At 35.4% G+C, this 19293-nt stretch overlaps 1 protein-coding gene across 6 annotated transcripts in view; it reads right to left on the reverse strand.

Moving 5' to 3' along the window:
- The window catches only part of Csmd3 (CUB and Sushi multiple domains 3), a 1141260-nt gene that overhangs the window by 216098 nt on the left and 905869 nt on the right, over nucleotides 1–19293 (reverse strand). For all 6 annotated transcript variants that reach the window (XM_087190703.1, XM_087190702.1, XM_087190706.1 and 3 more), the window contains one exon: nucleotides 14418–14534. In XM_087190703.1, coding sequence (XP_087046829.1) covers nucleotides 14418–14534 — 117 coding nt within the window. The remainder of the gene's footprint in view (nucleotides 1–14417; nucleotides 14535–19293) is intronic.

The raw sequence follows: 19293 nt of genomic DNA on the forward strand, positions 1-19293 counted from the left end.
TGTAAAAATAGACAGATCAAAAAGAGCCTATTAAATGTCTTTGTAAATACTGCTACCCAGGCCTCTGTTGCAAAAAAGAGATCCTGACCCTCTTCTGGGTTATAGAGAAAAACACTTCTAATACCTACATGGTACAACTAAGGAGTTAATTCAATTTCAGCTTACAGCCAGGGTCTTCAATCTGTATAAAATAAGCATTATTATTAGGGAAATACTTAACCATGACATTATCAATTTGAGGCAAGTTGGAGGAAGAAACTTATAAATATGAGCACAGTAAAGAAACCTTTGTTTCTTCCAAGGATATGTAACAACTACCAAAAACCAAAACCAAAAAAAAAGAACACCTTACAAAAATCTTGATACAAAGTGAGGAGATAAAAAATTGAACAAGAGAAAACCACAATTTTAACCAATTATAAATCCAATATTTGCAGAATTTATAAGGTAAAAACATAAAAGGTCTCTGATTTGTTTTTGTTCCTCTACAATGCAGCTTCTGAATCAATTTTAATATTAACTAAAATGTACCAATTGACAAGCCTTCATGGCTTTAATAAATAGGCTGAGGTTAAAGATTTTCCTGGGAATTCCACTAAACTTAAACAAGGCATACTCTATCATCTAAAAGGGTTATGAAATAAAAAATAGAGAACAAAGAAGTATGCCTCATGGTAATCATCAAAATTATCGCATTGCCTAAATATCCCAAGGTGGTCATGCAAACTCTGACCAAAATAATGTAATAAATTCAAATTAAGTATTTAGTACTTAAAATAAGCTTGACAAATTGGAATCTCACAGACCTTTACCCTCAATTAAAATAGTTAACATGGCTGAATGCAAAATAATACAAAGCCTTCAAAGATTGAAATCCATTACAGAAGACTTTTTCAAAGAAGGGGGTGATTATCTTCATTATTTTTCCATTTAATAGTTTGACTTGACTGTTTTTAAGCCTGGAAAAAAAAAAGAATGTCATCTCATAGTGGATTATTACAAATTTAATCCTGTTGTCTTACCCATTTGGGGCACGATAATCAATACACTGAAATTACTGGCTACATCCAATCATCTGTTAGTATTTTACTTTCAATGACTTGATTTGAATGCTCTGCTAAGTATCTATTTTAACAACCACTCAGTCGTCACCTTCAATAATGCAATAATTCAGTGGATTTGCTTTTAGCCTCAAAGAACTGCTTTTATGTGGCTACCTATGGGATCTTCCACAGCTCAGCCACTGCACACAGTCTTTAAAATGCAGTTGAGATGCTACATGCACCCAACTTTCTAGGGAAACACAAGTAAATAACACTGGTGATGTCATCCTCCAAGAATATTCTTTTCACACAATCATTTGAGACTTCCAGTGAGTCACAGAAGAGCTCACACACACACACACAAAAAAGAAGGTTTCCCTGTCCCACACAAGTCCCCACCAACCAGTTAAATCTCTGAAAATTATTTTGTCAGTCATAGTCAACACCATTTTGGATATGATTAAGAAACAATTTCCAGCCCTCACAGGATGTCAAGGTTAAAACAGCCTTAATCTTTTAGGACTTTATTTGGTCTTGAGAGCAATTTGTCTCATTTATAACTTTTTATAATTTTTTATGACCATTTATGCTAATAATAGCAAATTATCTTTTCTTGCATGTATTTTATTTTACCTTTCATACAAAAATGTCTTGAGACTATTTTAAAATTATAATACAACACACAATGCCCCCAAGAAATTCCTTTACTGTGGAAGCCTCAGCAACTTCTTCCCATGATCCTTGAAGCCTCTGGACCACCCATGACAGCCACTATTTTTCTTACAAGAATCTCTCTTCATCAGTGCCATGTCACATGGTAGTACTGTGGTGAATTCTGTCCACAATACCAGCTTTCTTGGAAACAGAGGCTCCCACAGACCTTGAGTCGAGTCCATCACCCTCCACACCCATCTACACTTTTGGCCTTGGGTTATGGAAGTAGTACCTTGCACATCCAGGATGGCACTGAGAACTCCCTGCTAAAGTGGAAATAATACCTACATGTTACACCCAACCTAGTCCCTCTGGTATATCCCATTTATATGAGAGTGTAGGCTTTCTTCTTCTCAGTCCTTTGGAGATGTCATAGTTATGCTTCTATTCTGGACCGCTTAGCAAGCTGAAGAGCTCTTTGGAATCAACTGAATGAACAGCAAATGGAGTTTGTATATCTTAGAGACCAATGGCCGCCATCACCACATAGGATTGAATTCCATGGAGGGCTGGAATCAAGACATTCTTTTTTTTTTTTCTTGATAAAGGATACAAGAGTCAGTGTAAATGGTTAAACTCCAGGTATCTAAACTATCTGCCCTATCAGCAAGCAATCAGCCTCAAGTATATGATTTCACAGACTTTTGGATCATTGCTAATGGTCTGGCCCTGTAGTCAGCCAAGAGCCTCAATCCTTTATCCAAGGATGTCTCCTAGGAGGTAAACTCTCTAGAAATCTCTTCCTCCATATTCAAAATATAAATCAGTCACACAGGCCCTTATATATACTAGAGCCAAAATACAAGGCCTCACCAAAACATTTCATGTACTCTTTGAAATTCTACACCTTATTTATAACAAATGGGGCATTAATTTCACAATACAAAATGTTAACTTCTGGACTAAGGCATTGAATGAAATTTTCAACTCTTATAAAGTACCATCATGGCTTTAAACAAGTTGAAAAAACATGAAAAACAGCAAAGTTCAGGTATTAAACAGCAAGAATGAATTGTAATAAAGAGTCTGAATCTACTTTTGATGTTTTACTAAAATGTTTTCACGCTGTTCCTCTTTCACATTTCCTGTTGCCATCCATCTGGGCGGGCAGGAAAGAAGGCTCCTTTAGCACTAGTGGAGACACTCCTCTAGCAAGAGTGGAAAATTCAAAGTGCACAGTCCCAACCTGCACTTGTGAACTTTCAACCACAATACAACCACAAAGCCAGCTTCTTTTACCTGATCTCTCCTCCATTTATTTAGGATCCTGCACTACTTTTCCCCCAAAATCATTTATGTGAATAATAAACATTTTCTTATACTTGTAGGACATGTATTAGTCTAGTCAGGTTGCTTTATGAAGTACCATAAGCTGCATAGCTTACAGGTAACATAAATTTGTTTCTCACACTCTTGGAGGCTGGAAATCTAAGCTCAAAGTACCAGTTTCAATATCTAATAAAAACCAATCTCCTAGCTCATAGATCACACTTTCTGTTTGTGTCTCCACATAGAGAAAAGAGCTCTCTGGGGGTCTCTTCATAAGGACAATAATCTCATTCATGACAGCATAACCCCTCTCGACCTAATCACTTCTCAAAGACTTTGCTGGCTAATACCATCCCTGTAGGGTTAAGGTTTCACCTATGAGTTCTGGAATGACAGAAATATTCAGACAATAGTAGTGATGTATAGTATCATAAATCCAGATATCTAACCAAATATGGAAGTAAGGAGAATAGATCCTGTCTGAAAAAATGATGGAAACATGCCTTCTTAAAATCCAATTTTACAAATTGTCCCATCAAATTAAACAGTATAAACATAAAAGCATATGATAAAATAATAGGCTCCATCAAAATATTGAATTTTTAAGCAAATAAACATATGAAAAAATCTTCAACATCACTGTTCATTCAAGAAATACAAATGAAAAGAACACTGAGATTCCACCTCACGCCAGAAAGAGTGGCTGCTATCATGAAATCAACCAATAACAAATGTTGTTTTGCAGGGCTGTGGGGAAAGAGGAACCCTGCTCCACTGTTGGTGGGAGTGTAGACTGGTGCAACCACTGTGGAAATCAGTATGGAGATACCTCAAAGAACTAGGACTGGAAGTCCCATTTGACCCAGCTATTCCCCTGCTGGGTATCTTCCCAAAAGAATTAAAAGAATCATACCACAGTGATATATGTGTACCCATGTTCATAGCAGCACAGTTTGTAATAGCTAAAACTTGGAAATAGCCCAATTGCCCATCAACTGGAGAATGGATTTTAAAAAATGTGTTTTTAAAAAATAAAATGGAATACTAATCAGCCATAAAGAATGAGAAATCAGAGACATTTATAGCTAAATGTATGCACACTGAACTCTTAACTCAAATAAACTGGACACTAATGTATAAATACTGAATAGTTTCTCTGGTGTGAGAAACTGAAAGTGTAAATAAAGACTAAAAGGTATAATAGATAATGTGAAATAGGAAGAAAAGGTCCAAAGAGGAAGGGGAAGTGGGAGGGGTAGGGGAAAGGAAATAAATATAAGAAAAAGAAAAAACGGAAACAAAGTCTTTGTAGATAGGCAGGGATGGAGGGGTTGAAGTGAGAGCAGAGGAAGGGGAAAAAATAAGAAGCAAGAGAGATTATGTAAAGGTGCAAATTTCCAATGATGAATGTCATCATACTGTACACCTCAAATACACCAATAAAATTAATGAATTAAAAAGATTGAATCTGTGAACTTATTTTTCAGTAATACATCAATTTTTGTAATTTTCTTCATAAATGTTTGATGTTAATGTATTTTTGTACACTTCTTTTTATTTTACATCCTTTACACTATGTTTATCTTTGTTTTGTATACAGAATATATTCATTTTTGCATAAAGGTTTTGTGCCTTGTCATTTTGCAAATACCTAATCATTTTAAATATAATCTCTTAGAATTTTTATCTAAACAATCGTCACATGCAGAAATTAGTAAATCTGATGTAATTCTGATGCCAAAAAATAAAATGATACGCTCAAAAATAAAGATATTCTCTCTCATGGGCATAAAAATAATATGCTCATTCTTACCATTAAAAATAACTCTCCATGGGATGCCAACATGGCTGGCTAGAGAAGGCATGTGGGAGAAGTTTGGGGGAGAGTTATTGTATAATGCAATATTCCAAAACTGGGGAGACAAACACACCCATATACAGAGAATTTCCCTGAAAGACAAACCCTTCAGAGCAAGCCAAGTGTCTGTGTTGCTGAGCAATGGAAGTGTGGCCACCATTGGTCTGCACTTTACCCCACCCTTTCCCCAGTAAAATGCTATCTTGGGAGGGAGCAAAGAGCGGGAGAGAAGGAGGCAAAGGCCCAACTCCTGGGAGAGCCTCCCCACATACTTTCCCTCCTATCCAGAAGAGGAAAGTCAGCATGGGAGCTAACTCTAGTTACGGCTCTAGGAAAGCCAAGGACTGCAACCAGCAAAAGGGAAAGCCAGCAATTAAAAACAGCCCCTCCCCTGAGGAGCACTGTGTCCCACAGCCCAGCTTGGAAAAGTGAAACCCCTCACCCTGGGCAGAGAGATGCTGAACACCATGAACTGAACCATAGGTAGCACTGAGCTCCCTGGCAGATTGCACCCCTGGAGAATGGAGGAGAGATAGAGGTTTGGGGAGACAGACCAGACTGGGCACTTTCCTGTCATTTCCGCAAACACCAGAAAAATCTCAGAGAGCATGAAATCCTGCCCACTGCCCCCAGCCTGCATGGGAAAAGGAGGGCTGCAGGTTGGAAAGTGCAGCTCTGGAGACAGGACCTAGATCTGAGGTCAAAGGAACAGAAAGAGTCACTGGGGCCAAAGACCTTGGAGGGAGGGAGGGAGGGAGGGAGAGAGAGAGAAAGAAAGAAAGAAAGAGAGAGCCAAGCAGACTGCAGGAAGGAGGGTGGGAATGGGAGGTCACAGGCAGAAGTCAACAGAGAATCTGGGATTGGGCAAACTTCATCCCATCCACTCCTTCCTAAATTAATTGAAGTGGTCAGATTTTGGGACAGAGACCAGGTCTGCAACTGGCCACACCCAAAGCATGGCTTGCAGCCAGGAGGAGGCAATCCTGAGAGATGGACAGCTCCAGGCTGTTAAGCCATCCACATAGGGGGAACTAAGTTGCAAGCAGACTACAAGGATGTTTCAACATGCACACATAAATAAATGCAATAAATCACACAAACATAATCAAGAGCAAAATCAAATGATCGTCTTCATAGATGCAAAGAAAGCCTTTGATAAAATCCCAATATCTATTCATGATAGAACTCTGAAGAAAATCTGTGTAGAAGAACCTTATATCAATCTTATAAAAGCCATTTATGACAGACCTACTGCCAACACCATATTAAATGTGGAAAACCTGAAAGCTTTTCCCCTAAAATCAGGAACAAGATGAGGATATCCTGTATGACCACTTCTATTAGTGCTCAAAATAAGAGAAAGAAAGAAAAAAGAAAGAAAGAAAAGGGATATTTATAGGAAAGTGAAATTATCATTAATTGCATATGATATGATCCCTTACACAGAAGTCCAAAAAATTCCACCAAAAACTCCTAGAATTAGTAATCAAATTCAGCAATACAGCAGGATACAACATTAACACACAAAAATTAGTAGCATTGGCGTATGCTAATAATGAACTCAGAGAAAGAAGTTAGGTAAACAATACCATTCACAATAGGAGCAAGACAAATTAAATACATAGTCTAACCATGGAAGTGAAGAATCTCTATAATGAGAACCACAGTACTCTGTTCAAGAAGATTGAAGAGGACATCAGAAAATGGAAAGATGCTTCCTGCTCCTGGGTAGACAGAAGTAATACTGTTGCAATGACCATACTTTAAAAACTGAGGAACAGATTTAATCCCATCTCAATCAACATACCAACAGTATTCTTCAACAATAACAACAACAACAACAACAGATGTCCTAAATGATACCAGAAGATATGTAGAATAGCAAATGCAATCCTGGGCAACAAAAATAAAAGGTAAATCATCATAATCATGCAATTCAAGTTATATTACAAAGCTACAGTGACAAAGGCAGCATGGTACTGCACAAAATCAGACATGTGGATCAATGCAATAGAATAGAAGAAGAAACAACCCCAGACACATTAAGTTACCCAATCTTCATCAAAGGAGCCAAAAGCATGTGCTGGAGGAAAAACAGACTATTTAACAAATGGTGTTGTGAAAACTCGTTATGCATATGCAGAAGTTTGGCTATCAATCTATCACCATGGACCTAAATAAAATGAAATGAAATTGAAAACATATATATTAAAACAGAAACAATCTGCTGGAAAATAACATAGGTAAAATTCTTGAACCCATAGGTATAGGAAAGGCCTTTCTAAACAGAACCTCCGTTACACAAGAAATACTATCCAGAACCAACAAATGGAATTATAACAAATTCAAAAGCTTCTGCACAAAAAAAACCCCACAAAACAATAAAATGAAGAGACAACCTATACAATGAGAAAACTTTTTTGTAAGTTATCCCTCTGACAAAGGGCTTATATCTAAAATTCAAAAAGGACTCAAAAAAATCAGACAAGTCAAAATAAAAGACCTACTCAAAACAGAAAACTGAAATGAACAGAGACCTCTCAGAAGTACAAATGAAAAATAAATATATGAAAAATTGTTCAACATATCCAGCCATCCATGAAATGCAAATTAAAACAACACTGAGATTCCATCTTACTCGGGAAAGAATGGTTGTCATCAAGAAATCAAACAATAACAAAACTAGTGAGGCTGCAGGGGAAAATGACACCCTTCTACATTGTTGGGGGGAATGTAATCTGGTACAACCACTATGGAAATTAATATGAAGAGCTTCAAAAAACTAGAAGTAGAGATTCCATTCAATGCAGCCATTCCTTTTGGAAACATCTTCCCCAAAGAGTTAAAAATATCAAACTACATTAATACGTGTACAGTCAGTCATGTTTATAAATGCACAATTCATAATACACTGGACCCTTGGCTTAGGAACTCAATTCATCCACAAGGGCTGATTATAACTCAAGTGGGTCAATTGAAGGTTCAGGCTCCTTCACACAGCCTTCAAAGTCTCTCTCCTATACACAGGCAGATCTCAGTGTCCTTAGAGAGACACTGGCCTAGGATTTCTCAATTAACCCCACACAGGAAAGGATGCTGTAATGTTCATTTCAGAACTCTTTAAGGATTAAATCTGTATCTGAGACCACCTGGAAGCACAAGCAGCCAACATTTGAGTTGTAACTTAAGATTTTGTTTGTAAATTTAAAAAATATTTTGGTTCTAACCAAGTTGTTCATATGTCAGGCCAGATGTAACTTGAGGGTCCACTGTAGCTAAATATTGAAAGTGGCTTCTATGTCTATCAACAGGTAAATGGATAAAGTAAATATGATATTTATATATAATGGAGTATTACTCCACTACAAAGAAAGACAAATTTGCGTCATTTGTAAGAAAATGGACGCACCTCACAACCACGATGTTAAGTGGAATAAACCAGACACACATAATTAAATATCACATAACTCCTCCTACATGAGGAACCCAAAGTATAAATAATTTTTAAAACAAAATAAAAGCTAGACAATAGGAAATAAGGAGAGATATATTTTGCAAATGGGAAAGGTATCTGGAGATGGAGGAAGGGGAAAGAGATTAAAATAGAATGGGAATGAAAAGAAGATATATTGAGTATATGTACCTACTCTCTAAGATGAATGTAAGAATTATGGACTGCAAACATGAACTAATAAAAATAAACATAAACCATAACCATCAAATTGAAAAAAGGGGCTTCTTTTTCTTTTCAATTGCTCTAAATCTAGTAAGTAATGAATAAATGGTAAATGTACATTTTGAATAAACATTCATTTTGTGGCATTATCAGCTATTGTTAGATAAATGACTCCAGCATTGAGCAAAGAGTAATCATTGATTTTGATGCAGTTATGTTTTTAAAAAATCAAGTGTTGCACAGCTTAAATATAAAGTATAAAAAGAATTGATCTTAAAGGCTATTCATTATTAAAGATTTCAAACCAGAAAAATAAAATGCCAATAAAACAATTTACTGAACTAATGAGAATTGAGAAAATACATTAAAACAATTCATCAGTAAAATATGGGAGAAACTGCTGACAATAAATTACTGAATTAAGTGTAAAAACGGGTAACCAAAACACAATTGAAGTAAGTGATTCTGAGTAAAATAGGTTATTTTTAAAAAGCACAAGATCTAAAGGCAAATATATATGTATATAAAATTTTGATATAAAATAAAAGAATAACTTCATATTAGCACTAATTTAAAAATTCAGGGGCCGGAGATTTAGCTCAGTGGTTCTGCTGCCTGCCTCGAAAGCGCAAGGACCCAAGTTCGATCGCCGGTACCAAAAAACAACAAAGAATGCTAAAAATTTAGATGTTCAAGGGAAAAACACATATATGGAGATTTAGAGATAGTCAATTTGCATCTTAGTTTTAACATTTTGTATTTTCTCCCTTCAGAATCCCGAAGTCTTAAATTTTCAATGTCTGCCTTTCACAACCTATCGGCTTACATGGAAACATAAGAGGTGAGACTTCAAAGACCATACTGCATTTAATAATTATGTAATTACCTAAGTTCATCAGCCTGCAACAGACTAAGTTTACCAAACATAATAACAATTAAAGAGATATTTGTTACCTAATTATCAGTGTTTTTAATATAACACTAGGGTAAATTATGAAATAAAAAATTAATTGTGTATTTTATGTAATTTCATGAGGAAAAATGCTTCTAGATTTATTTAAAGAAAAATACTATAATGGGAGGTAAGAAAGACAGAACTTTTTAAATAAGGGGAGAAGAAGGGTTGAAGAGAGGGGAGTGGAATGGGAAAAAGAAGGAGCAAGATATACCATGTACAGGTACAAATTCCCTACGGTGAATATAATCATTATGTACATCCATACTATACCAATAAAATTAAAATTTTAAAAAGACAGTAATCTTGAAAAAGAAACAAATAAAAATACGAGGAAGTAGAAGAAAAGTTCTAGGTGATGAAATCTGCTCCTGTAGCAATTCACAAAAGCTTTTAGCATCTCTGTTTACCATTGGTACAAACAGGCTGGACTGAAAATAATCTCAGATGATTAAGAAATTCACGAACTTTAAATTTATGTCACCAATAAATTGTACCAATAACAGAAAACACGAGAGAGGGGAGATTAACTGGGCAAATTAGAGAAAATTTTTATGCTCATTTCTAAGTTTCTACATGTGAAAACTAGTCTAGGGAAAGAATAACCTATGCACTGTAAGAAACATGCTTCCAGGATGTTTCTAGAAGTTTGAACTCTCTGGGAGCCTTAGTTTGAGACATCCTGTTTCCAAAACTGTAATAGAATACATTCCTATGGTTTTAAACCATTATGTCTGCAGCATTTTGTGACGGCAGCCACGGGACACGGAGTCACCCTCTTCTGCAGAGAATTCCTAAGAGATGAGGCAGAGTGACAGGGGACAGATGGAAGTGGGGCACTTTGACAGGAACGGTGATGCCACAGGGAAAAGGCCACGTGAAACTCATTCTACGAGCGATTATTTACGTCATTACTTTCCAATCATTTTTCTGAGTGTGAAGAGGCTGTCATTTTTTAAATTCCATTCTTTCTTCACCAAGTGGTCCATCTCAAACTTTCAGATTCACTTTCTCAACTGTGTCTTTTCCAAAAGGCTTTAAAACAAATAAAAATTTCAGTATCTTCTACCCCAAGAGAAAATCAGCAAAACCCAACATTATCCTCTGATGTTTATTCAACTCTGGCTGTTAACCTATTTCTATGACTTTTTTTTCAGCCAACATAAATAGAAATCCACAAAATTTCTTCCCCAGTTTTACTAATCTCACTTCCCTGCCATCTGGTTTAGTCCCCTATGCTCTAGATGTCAGTATGCATTTAAAACATTTTTTTTCTGTCTGACAATTTCAATAATTCCCTTAGACTTGAAAATAGAATATCAAAAAAGCTGGGCATGGTTGCACACACTTCTGTCATCCCAGCATTCGGGAGGCTGAGGCAAGAGGATTGTTGGCAAGTTTGAGGCCAGCCTGGGCTACATAGTGAGTTTAGGTCCAGCCTGAACTACATAGTAAGACCCTGTCTCTAAATAAATAAATAAACAAACAAATAGCACATCAATATCAAATTCAAGATAAAACAAAATCTAGCTTCCATGGCTTTGGTATTTAAACATAATTCATGGGTATTTAAACAACAAACCAAATGGGGAATAATTTATGATTAAAAAATAAAAGGTGAGTTGGGTATGGTGGTGCACACCTGTAATCCCAGCATTCTGGGAGGCTCAGCAGGAGGAATGCAAATTCAAGTCCAATCTCAGGCAAGTTAGGGACTTAGTGATATCCTCACTCAAATCAAAAAATGAAAAAAAGTAGATGTAATTCAGTGGCTTCAATCTCCACTACCAATAAATAAATGAATAAATACTCTGAAAGAGGAAGAAAAATTAAAATTTATTGATAAAGTAATGTTTTTAGATCTCCAAAGTCAAATGAAATAATGTTTAATATTATACACAGAAGTAAAGTAAAATATTAGTAAATGCTATCCATTTGATCCAGAATTGTTACTTTTTAAAGAATATAAAACAATGGAGCTCCTGCAATATAAGTACTGCTAAAATGAAACTAATATCTGAAGTTCAAATGAAATCTAACTGTGTTCATGAAAAAAACTTCTACCCAGAAAATTTGAAATTCTCCTACCCAGGAAATTTGAAATACTGATAAAATAGTATACAGTCCATCTATCAGTAAATTACATACATATTAATTTATATGAATTTAACTCTACACTAGGAAAAAGTAAAATAAATGAACATACATGAATGAGAAACATAACTATCTCATTGGGAATTGTCTGAGAAAACTGTCATCTGTTTGGAATACTATCCCAAAGAAACATTGAGTGTATTTGATAAATATTGTGCTATACATTTTAAATATCAAGTTTTAGTATATAAAAGAAGCAATGATCATAATTTGGGATAAATGACAGGAAATGAGAAAGATATGAGATATGACATGTGGTAAATTGATATAAAAATAGCTAAATGCAGCAAAAGCAGAAAATTATGGTAAAGTAAGAATGAGAGGCAACAGAAGCAAAATGTGAATCTGATTTGTAGAGATCCACTGAACATTGCTTGATCAACTCACATTAAAGAAATAAAGGTATGAATAGGAAGAAGCCAACAGTCAATATTTGCTTAATTCTACTACCTTACTCCGAGAAAATTGTCAGTGATCATTAGATGATTTAGATGACTGGAAATCCACTGGAGATGTGAAACCCAAAATAATGATTTTCATGCTTGAGCATTTTGTGCTTTAACTAAATAAAACAAATAATTGTCTTATTTTAGCCACGATATCTTTAAGACCTTAGTCCAATCCAATAAAGAGGACTTTTCATTTCAGCTTTTTGAGGGGATGGGACTGGTGGTAGGATATGTTCCATATGGAGGTGAACATGAGAAAAGGTGTGTATGTATGTGTGACTGCATGTACTGTGTGTTGTTATGCAAATCTTTACATGCATTATATTATTTAATAATAAATTAGTTCTATGATGTAGACATTTATCATCCCCGTTTTAGGGGTAAGAAAACTAAAGTTAAGGCTGATGATGTGATTTCTCCAATGTAAAAGAAGTTGTTGAGTTGAACCTGAACTCAGAAATCTGACTTCAAAGTTTGAATTTTTAAATGCAATGACATTGAGCATGGAATACGTAAGACACTTTTGATATACAATGTCATTAACTCTTCACACCTCTTCTCTGTCGACATAAACGATTCTCACTTCACCAATAAGGAGATTGAGTCTCGAGGAGATCATGTAACTTGTGCAAAGACAGGGAAGAAGTGACAGGGCTGAAATTAGAATCCTAGCGTTAAAATTTATATGTAGTTTGAAATAAAGAGTGATGCACCATTTGTAATATAAAATCATTTTCTTACTAGTAAACAAAAATTCACTTCATTTTATCCACAAAAAACCCAAGAAAACTTGTTTCCAAAAAAACTTTTAAAACTACTAATTTTTTTCTCACTATGTCATTATTTTTTATAGTAAGAAAATTAAATTCAATTTGCATTAGCCTGCCAGATTCCAGTATTTAGGAATCCATTAACTTATTTTCATTGGTACTTTTGCCTTCTCTCTCTCTCTTTTTTTCTGCTGAGCTACGCCCCTGGCCTACTTTTTCCTTCTCTTTATGAGCATACACAGACTACTGTTTTCCAAAGGGAAGTCAGAGAGTCATGCTGTTTTCTTGATAATTGTTGCTAGGATTCTGTCACCAACCATGTAATATTTTTGGCATTCAGGGATTGTAAGCCTCTCTGGCAAAGCGAGAACTGCCTTGGCTACAAAAGGTGAAAAATCAGCACAATTAAGAGGATGATATTCTTCTTATAATCTGTCACTCTTGTCACTATCACACAGCTCAAATTTGATCCAACCTATCATGCCAAGAGAAGAAATACTTCATATAGAAACGGACGGTTTGCCAATGCTAGCATCATTGCTCTATTTCAGTGTTAAATGAAAGGTTTAATACTTCACTTCTGATGACAACCTTCTTAATTAATATGAAGGTCTTGGACTTTATTCGGAGGAAAGGAAAGGAAGTAATATCTGGTTTTAAGAAATTGGACTGGAAACATCAGCTTATTTTATATATATATATATATGCAACAGAAATGTTAAGATGTTATCCACCAAGCTTTAACATAAAAATCCATGTCCTTCTGGAAAGTCCTGAGTCATCCAGACCCAGACACTAATGACAGCTATAACAAATCCTTTACCATGCAACACAAAGCTGTAAATCTAAATGCTAGAAGTTGATGAACTTTCAGCCTTTCTTCCATACTTTACTGCTCACTAAATTTCCCCTGCCTGCCCATGCATGAACAGAGTTTAACCTGGGTTAGATCCAGCTGGATCTCAAATCCAAAACCTGCCAAAGCCAGGTAGGTGATTTCTAAGACTTGTGATCAGGAATATGGAAGGCAGCAAAGGACACACTGTCCTCTCCATGCCAGTGCGGAACAGGAACACACTGTCGGGTCGACAGATGAGCTGGAATGTCCCTGGTTGTCTTTTTTATATTCATTCAGAAACTAGATACTTAAGCCAAAACCCCTTCTTTGTGGAAATATGTCAGCAAACTGATATGTGATTGATACATGAATACTTTTGTTGTTATTGTTTCTATATTTAACTTTATGCATGTTTTACAGACTTGGCTTTATGCTCTGGTAATTTCCCATTTCATATAATTCCAATATGAAGGCACTTGCAAGGTTACTGGATAAACTTCTTTTTAAAAATTAAAAACAATCCTGTTTTCATTTTATATTGTTGTTCACCTGTGTATTTGATTGTTAATTCAGATTGAATATAATGACCTCAAACTTTATTACAAAGCTACTATCTAAAAAGAATTATAATGTACTTATTGGGTATTAGGTATTTCCATAAAAACTATGTGATAAAATGAATCTTACTTACCAAACTCCTTGGGCACTGCTATAGAATAAACGCAATTATGTCCCACACTATAATTTTTTGGATAGTTTGGTGACAGAACAGTGCCTTCTGATCCTGTTGAACGACTTCCACAGGGTGCTAGGAAATAAAAATAAGAATATACTTACAAAAAATTTTAAAAAGTTATGCTATGAACATCTTCTTGACAAAAAAATATGGGTATTGGATTTTAAAGTGTAGAAATTATTCCATCTTTTAACAAGATCCTCTACTGTCAACTATATAAAAACATAAAAAACATTTACATGTGAAAAATTTTATAAATATTCAAATTTCCTGTTCTCTAGTGCAAAATAGTATAATAATAATATAATAATGTTGTATCTAATGAAAATAAAATGACTGGTAAACTCACGGACAATTGGTTCTGTTATTTACAAGACAAGATACATTGGTTTTCATATACCTCTGATAATCAGAGAGAGAGAACTGAGCAATTTAAAGTTGATATTCTCTAAGTGAATGAGATCACTCAGAAAACTAAGTAAAATGAGAAAAGATAGACAAAGAAGAGGTTCTGTAAGACACCAAATGTTTAGGATCAGATAATAAGGGATGGCAATAAAATCTCTTGGGAACCAAGGAACAAGAAAATTTCAAGGGAACAAAAAGGTTTAAACATTACAAAGTGACTAGTAAAGGGAAAAAAAAAAAGGCATCTGGATTAATTTGGGAATCTGCAAGGTAAGGGAATAGGGTGCTTCTTTTTCATTCTTATATGTAGTTTCTGAGGTGAGGGATTTTGGCCAGGAACACCTTTCTGCTGGCCCTGCCCCTTGCTCTTTGTTAGAATGCCTTTCCTGATTGATGGGCCATGCACAGGACTTTCTCTTCCTCTTCTGGTTCAGAGCCATTGTTCCTGCAGTGCCATTTATTGTTGTACTCATCCACACAGTAAGTTTTTCAGGTTATGTCTTTTGAGGAAGGGCTGCACTTATTGTGAGCAGCTAGTAAAAAGCTTGTTGTTTCTCACTCTCATTTCTTTTTATTTATTTTTTAATTCTTAAGTTCTTTTATTGGTACATTTTAGGTATGCAATATGTTTACATTTATCATTGGGTGTTTGTACCTGTACATGATGTATCTTGGTTCTTATTTTTTCCCCATTACCTATGCGCCCTTCATGCCCTCTGCCCTTCCCTATTTCCATAGACTTCATTTCCTTTTATTCTTTTCTCATCATTTTTCCTTTCCCTTCTTTCCTTTCCCCTTCCCCTCCCACCACCCCTCCCCCTTTGGACCTTTCTTCCTATTTCAAATTATCAATTATTCATTTTAATCATTTTAACCCTTATGTACACTTTCAGTTTCTCACACTAGAGAAACTATTCAGTATTTACACGTATGTCCTATTTATTTCACTTGAGAGTTTGGCCTCAATATGCATCCATTTAGCTATAAATGACTAGTTTCTGATTCTTTATGGCTGAGTCACCCTCATTTCTTATCAATATTAAGACTAACAGTTTGATAAGCCTATGCCTATTTAAAGGTGTTTGAACTTCAACAGAAAAATTAGAATATAATTTATTATTCCTCTCAAGAACCAAAAGGAGGTTTCTGAAGTTATTAAGAATAGTTTCATCTAAAGAAGCACTCTATAAATAATGGTCACTAGATCAAACCCAGCTCATAGACAAAGAAAGGATTTTACATTTAAAGGAGTTAGAAACAAAAGAAAAACTTGCAGCTGTATGTAAGTGAGAGACATGTGGTCGGTGGAGCCCAAAATGATATTTGGCCCTTTACAGTAAAGTTTTATGTTGGACTATTTTTTCTTTCCTTTTTTTTTTTTTAATTGCAATTCTGGGATGTCCAGGGTGCTAGATAAGCACTCTACCATTGAGCTACACCTCATCTTGATTTTTCTTTTAAAGAGCACTCAAAGCAATATTAAGTTACCTCAAGGAGACTTGTGCCAGTTTGAAAAAGTCAAAACTTTTGATAGATTCCTAGCCAAAATTTAAAAATACAGCAATATATGTAAAATGCAAAAACAACACAAACAGTATGTTGCATTGAATAACATAGCTAATCAATGTTCTGACATTTTTATTAATATTCTATAAAAAGGATATTAAATAGTTATAATTAAACATACTAAAATTAAAACTTCCTAGAAACAACAGATTGACAGTGATGATTATAACCAAAGCTACATTTGCTCTCATCGCTCATTATCGTTTGAGATTAAAGTAGTCAGGGTTATTCTTATTTCAACACTGATAACTTTATTCAGCTGATAATGCCACTGATAACAGAATCATTCAAGAATGAGAAATGTGTTTTATGTTAATTTTCTGCCTGATGTTAAAGTGCTCAAAATTAAAATTACAATACATTGAAAGTACATGACAAAAGCTATTATTTTTATATTTGGAAAGTATGAATAGAAATGAGAGCTTCTAGCTCATGTTCAGTCCAGTGACTTAGTCATGAACATCTTGCCATCCCACAATAATGTGTGTCTGTCACCTTCGATTTGCTTCATATACCTCATTTTGCATAATAGATATCTAGGACAGCTCTTGTTCAAAATCTCATTTATAAATGTGAGGGTTTCTCTTTTAAACCAAGAAAATATGTAGGACTGAAGTTTAGTCATGTATGCTATGTTCTTATGGTAACTAAGAAGTCAAATTTGTTATGTAGACTGGTCGCCATAATTATATGGTTTTACGTTTCTGTGTGTGTGTGTGTGTGTGTGTGTGTGTGTGTGTGTGTGTGTAGGTGTGGTTGAGATCGAATTTCACTATCAGGTTGGGCTACAACCCTATAAAGCTTTGGTTAGTCTTGGATTTGTGATCCTCCTGCCTCAGCCTCCAAAGTGGTGGGATTACAGGTGTGTGCCATCACAATCAGCCTCGTTGTGGCTAAATTTATATTAATAACGTAGACTATTATAGTGACTAACAATAATTATACAGTACCCATTGTAATCTGTTTCATGTGTATAAAATATAAGTAGAATAATGATTCTGCCAAGCCAGCTTCACTCTTTCTCCTAATACTGGTCTCCAGAAGCCTTTGGTATTCTCTTCTGATTTTAATTCCATCTTAGTGGCTAGTAGGGAAAGGGGCAGCGTTTATCTTTTGTTGGTCTTAACAGTTAGAATATAAAAGCAAACAAAAACTTTAAATTCTACCACTTTTTTATGCATACCACATATACTTTTGGGCTTTTTCAAAATGGCAAGTATTTTCTCTAAACATTCTATATCCATTATAATACACTGTACACAAGAATGCACCTGCTCTTCACCACAACTCATGTAGCATGCAAATCTACTGTTTAATTGCATATTTGTAGAACATATACAATTATCTGACGATATGTCTCTGTGAGTGAGGGTGGGATACAGATGGTGAAAGAAAAAGGGTTATTTTATATGAATGGAGGCATTAATAAGGTTTGGAGAATCCCATGCTCTTTCTCAAAAACATACTTGATCATGGAAAACTCTTTTGCCAGGTAATATCTGCTACATTTTGGCAACGATACTATTGTCTGTGTAACTGAATTAAATTAATGATGATTTTGAAGCACTCAAGAACTGTACTTTATATATACTTATAGAACCAAATTTGAGATTTAAAAATGTCAAACTTAGCTTACTGCTAAAATGCTGTTATTCTTGACTCTGTTTTGCTGACTTGGAGTCCAATCATTGATCAGTTGCTTCTGCTTTTACCTAATGTATCACCATCTCTATATCTTCTCTCTTGTATCTGGCACAATCCAGACTCTCAACAGCTTCTACATGGGCTCTTCCAATAGATGCCTAGGTCTACTCATCACAACTTTATACCACCAGTAATGATTTTTCTAGCATACAAGCCTTCTCATATTTCTCCTCTCTTCTTAGGACAGCATATATCCAAAGCAGGGTCTGCATAAGTACCTGTTGGCTGATTAAGTGAACTGTGGATACCAGATCAATCTACTATAGAATGATGCTAGGCAGTCAGCATATGTTATGGTTTATGTCTAGATGTCCCTTCAAAGCTTCATGTGCTCATAGGTGGGGCGTCTGTGAGGTGACTGGCTCATGGATGTGTGATATTCATCCCTGAATTAGTCCACTGATGGGCGTATATTTGGGTGTGATGTTGGGAGGTGAAGCCTGGTGGGAAGAGCTGGGTTGCTGAGGGTGCATTACTTGGAAAGGTCTAACGCTCTCCTTCCTCCCTCGAACCCTCTCTACTTTTTTCTTGACCTGTCATGATTTCTTTCTCCTCTGCCATGACACCTTACCATGCTGGCCTGCCTTGGAGTCACCTGACTATGGACTGAAACCTCTACAAACTGGAACCAAAACAAACCTTTCCTCCTTTATCTTGCAGGTTTTGGGTGTGGTATCTCAGCAATAAATGAAGTGACTAAGAGAGCGTATAACACAGATGTTTTATCTGGGGTTGAAATTACCCCAGAAAATTCACTGAAAGCAAGTGCAGAATCCAGACATGTCTTGTCTTTATAAGTCCATATGAACTTATTATCTTTCTATGATTAAACTTTTTGTTGCTTCTTTGTTTGTTACCAGGAATCACTGTTGCTTTACATTCAGGGGCAATACTATGTGAAAGGCATGAAGGAATCTTAAAACATTAGCACCATAATCAATGGTATATAGTTTACAATACCAGGACCACAGGAATACTGAATTCCATTGAAAAAATAGAAGTCAGGTCTACAAATTCATAGTATCAAATTCATGCTAACGGTTTATCAGTCCAGGGCACCCCTCATTGAGTAAGTGAAAACACCAACTGTTTAATTTCTTGTTCTTGTTCTTTTTGTTTATTTATTTTTTAAAATACCTTTGGCTGAATTTGT

This window comes from Heterocephalus glaber, unplaced genomic scaffold (assembly GCF_053883595.1).
Source record: "Heterocephalus glaber isolate CG9 unplaced genomic scaffold, H.glaber_assembly_v1.0 deba00001555, whole genome shotgun sequence".
Classification (NCBI taxonomy): domain Eukaryota; kingdom Metazoa; phylum Chordata; class Mammalia; order Rodentia; family Bathyergidae; genus Heterocephalus; species Heterocephalus glaber.